The sequence below is a fragment of the Loxodonta africana genome, chromosome 18 (assembly GCF_030014295.1).
Source record: "Loxodonta africana isolate mLoxAfr1 chromosome 18, mLoxAfr1.hap2, whole genome shotgun sequence".
Classification (NCBI taxonomy): domain Eukaryota; kingdom Metazoa; phylum Chordata; class Mammalia; order Proboscidea; family Elephantidae; genus Loxodonta; species Loxodonta africana.
The window spans coordinates 36,278,856-36,280,905 of record NC_087359.1 but is presented as its reverse complement, the minus strand read 5'-3'; the positions used below and the strand labels follow the sequence as shown (position 1 = coordinate 36,280,905).

The 2,050-nt window shown below is 69.0% G+C and overlaps 1 protein-coding gene across 1 annotated transcript; it reads right to left on the bottom strand.

The window, feature by feature from the left end:
- Positions 1-240: 240 nt before the first annotated feature.
- NEUROD2 (neuronal differentiation 2) lies at positions 241-1,389 on the bottom strand. Its single transcript, XM_010594394.2, has one exon. The coding sequence runs from the start codon at positions 1,387-1,389 to the stop codon at positions 241-243; it is 1,149 nt and encodes a 382-aa protein (XP_010592696.1).
- Positions 1,390-2,050: the final 661 nt, after the last annotated feature.

Genomic DNA, 2,050 nt, shown 5'->3' with positions numbered 1-2,050 from the left:
TGGGAGAGAGGAGGAGGGAACCCTTTGGGGAGAGAGAAGGCGAGTCCCCTGGGGAAAACGAGGCCCCTGGGACAGGCCACCCACAGGTAAGAAGACCGTGCTGCCCAGGAGAGCGGCAGGCCCGGCGGCCCGCGCCCAGCACCCGACGCCGGGGTAGGTAGGGGTGTCCCTGCGCTCGGCGGGCTGGGGGCAGGGGAGCGGGCAAAGGCAAAAGAAAAAGAAGAGGGCCGGCGCGAGGTCTCAGTTATGGAAAAACGCATTGAGCTCCTCGTACATGGGGCCTCGGTCGTGGTGAAGGTGCATATCGTAAGACAAGAGATTCTCCGAGTGGACGCCCCCGCGCACAGCCGAGGAGCCGAAGACCAGCCCGTGGCCGGTGGGCCGCGAACCCGGCAGCGCCGAGTAATGCATAGAGTAGTGGTAGCTCTTCTCGTGGTCGGGCGACGAGTCCTGCTTGAGCGAGAAGTTGCCATTGAGACAGAGCGGCGGGCTGAGTGGGCCCTCATACTCGGAGCTGTTGTAGTCCGGGCTCGCGCCGCCGCCGCCAGCCGCCGCGTACAGCGTCTCATAGGCGGCGCAGTAACCGTGGGTCCGCAGGGCGTGCGCCGCGCCGCCGCCCAGGCCGCCCGCCGCCTGGCACTGTGCGCCAGCCAGGCGCGAGCATGGGTACGGGTAGGGGTGCATGGCAAACGGGCCGCCCGAGCCGTGGAAGCGGCCTGCGCCGTCAGCGCCCTGCTCTGTGAGGAAGTTGCGCGAGTTGAGCTGCAGGCAGCCAGCCACCAGGTTGGTGGTGGGCTGCGACAGACCCTTGCACAGCGTCTGCACGTAGGACACCAGGTCGGGCCGCTTGCCCGAGCGCAGGATCTCCGAGAGCGCCCAGATGTAGTTTTTGGCGAGGCGCAGCGTCTCGATCTTGGACAGCTTCTGGGTCTTGGAGTAGCAGGGCACCACCTTGCGCAGGTTGTCCAGCGCCGCGTTCAGGTCGTGCATGCGGTTGCGCTCCCGCGCGTTCGCCTTCTGCCGCCGCAGCTTGGAGCGCTCCAGGCGCGCCTTGGTCATCTTTCGCTTCTTGGGCCCGCGCTTCTTGGGCCTCTCACCTTCTGCCTCCTCTAGCCCTTCCTCCTCCTCCTCTTCCTCCTCCTCCTCGCCCCCCAGCTCGCCTTCTTCCTTGACCTCGGCCAGCGCGGCCTCCGACACCTCGTCTCCACGGAGGGGGACCGGCTTGGCGGCCCGGGCGGGCCCGGGAGCCCCTGGCCCCGGCGCAGGCGGAGGCGGAGGCGGCGCGTCGCCCTTGTCGCTCCTCGGCTCGTCGTCGTCGCCGTCGCCCCAGCTGGCGAACTTGGGCACGTCCGAGAGGAGGCCGGGCTCGCTGAACAGGCGGGTCAGCATGGTGCCTGAGGGCGCCCCGCGGGCGGGAAGGGGAGACAGACAGCACAGAATGAGGTGTGTGCTGGGTCTTGACGGCTTCCCGACCCTCCTCCACCCCCATTCTGGTGCAGGTTCCTGCCCAGGGGGCTCTGGGTGCCCACCTCCTCCGCCTGCCCCGCCCAAAGCCGACCCAGCCTTCCCGCCAGGGATCTTGGTCCCGGCCCTCTCCCCAGCGCTGGACCCCGGCTCAGCCTTCGCTTGCATGGGGGGGGGGTCGCTCCCGGCGCCTGGTTCTGCTCAGGGTCAGGGCGGGGACGGGGTGGGAGGCTTAGGGGTCGGACATCTTCGCCAGGGAAGGCGGCGCGCTCGCCCTGCAAGCTTGGACTCTGCCGGCGGTGGAAAGATTCCGGGCCGCCGCGGGCGGGGACAGCTGCCCGGCTTGGCGGTCTCACGGTCGGGCCCTTCGGCCTGGCTCCCCACCCCTCCAGTGCCGCTCACCCCCACGCTCCCTAATCCAATTTGCAACTTGGCGGCGCGCCGCCCCCGACTCGGCCCCCACTCTTGCAGCCCCAATTCCAAAGGCAGGAGGATCAGCTTCTCTGGCCTTTGCGTCCTCAGCTCCAGGAGCCGGCTCTGGGTGTCGAGGACTGAGAACCAGGCGTGAGGAGGAGACCGAGAGAGC

What these genes read in the sequence shown, in the direction of transcription:
- NEUROD2 (XM_010594394.2), bottom strand. Translation starts at nt 1,389, where the DNA reads ATGCTGACCCGCCTGTTCAGCGAGCCCGGCCTCCTCTCGGACGTGCCC.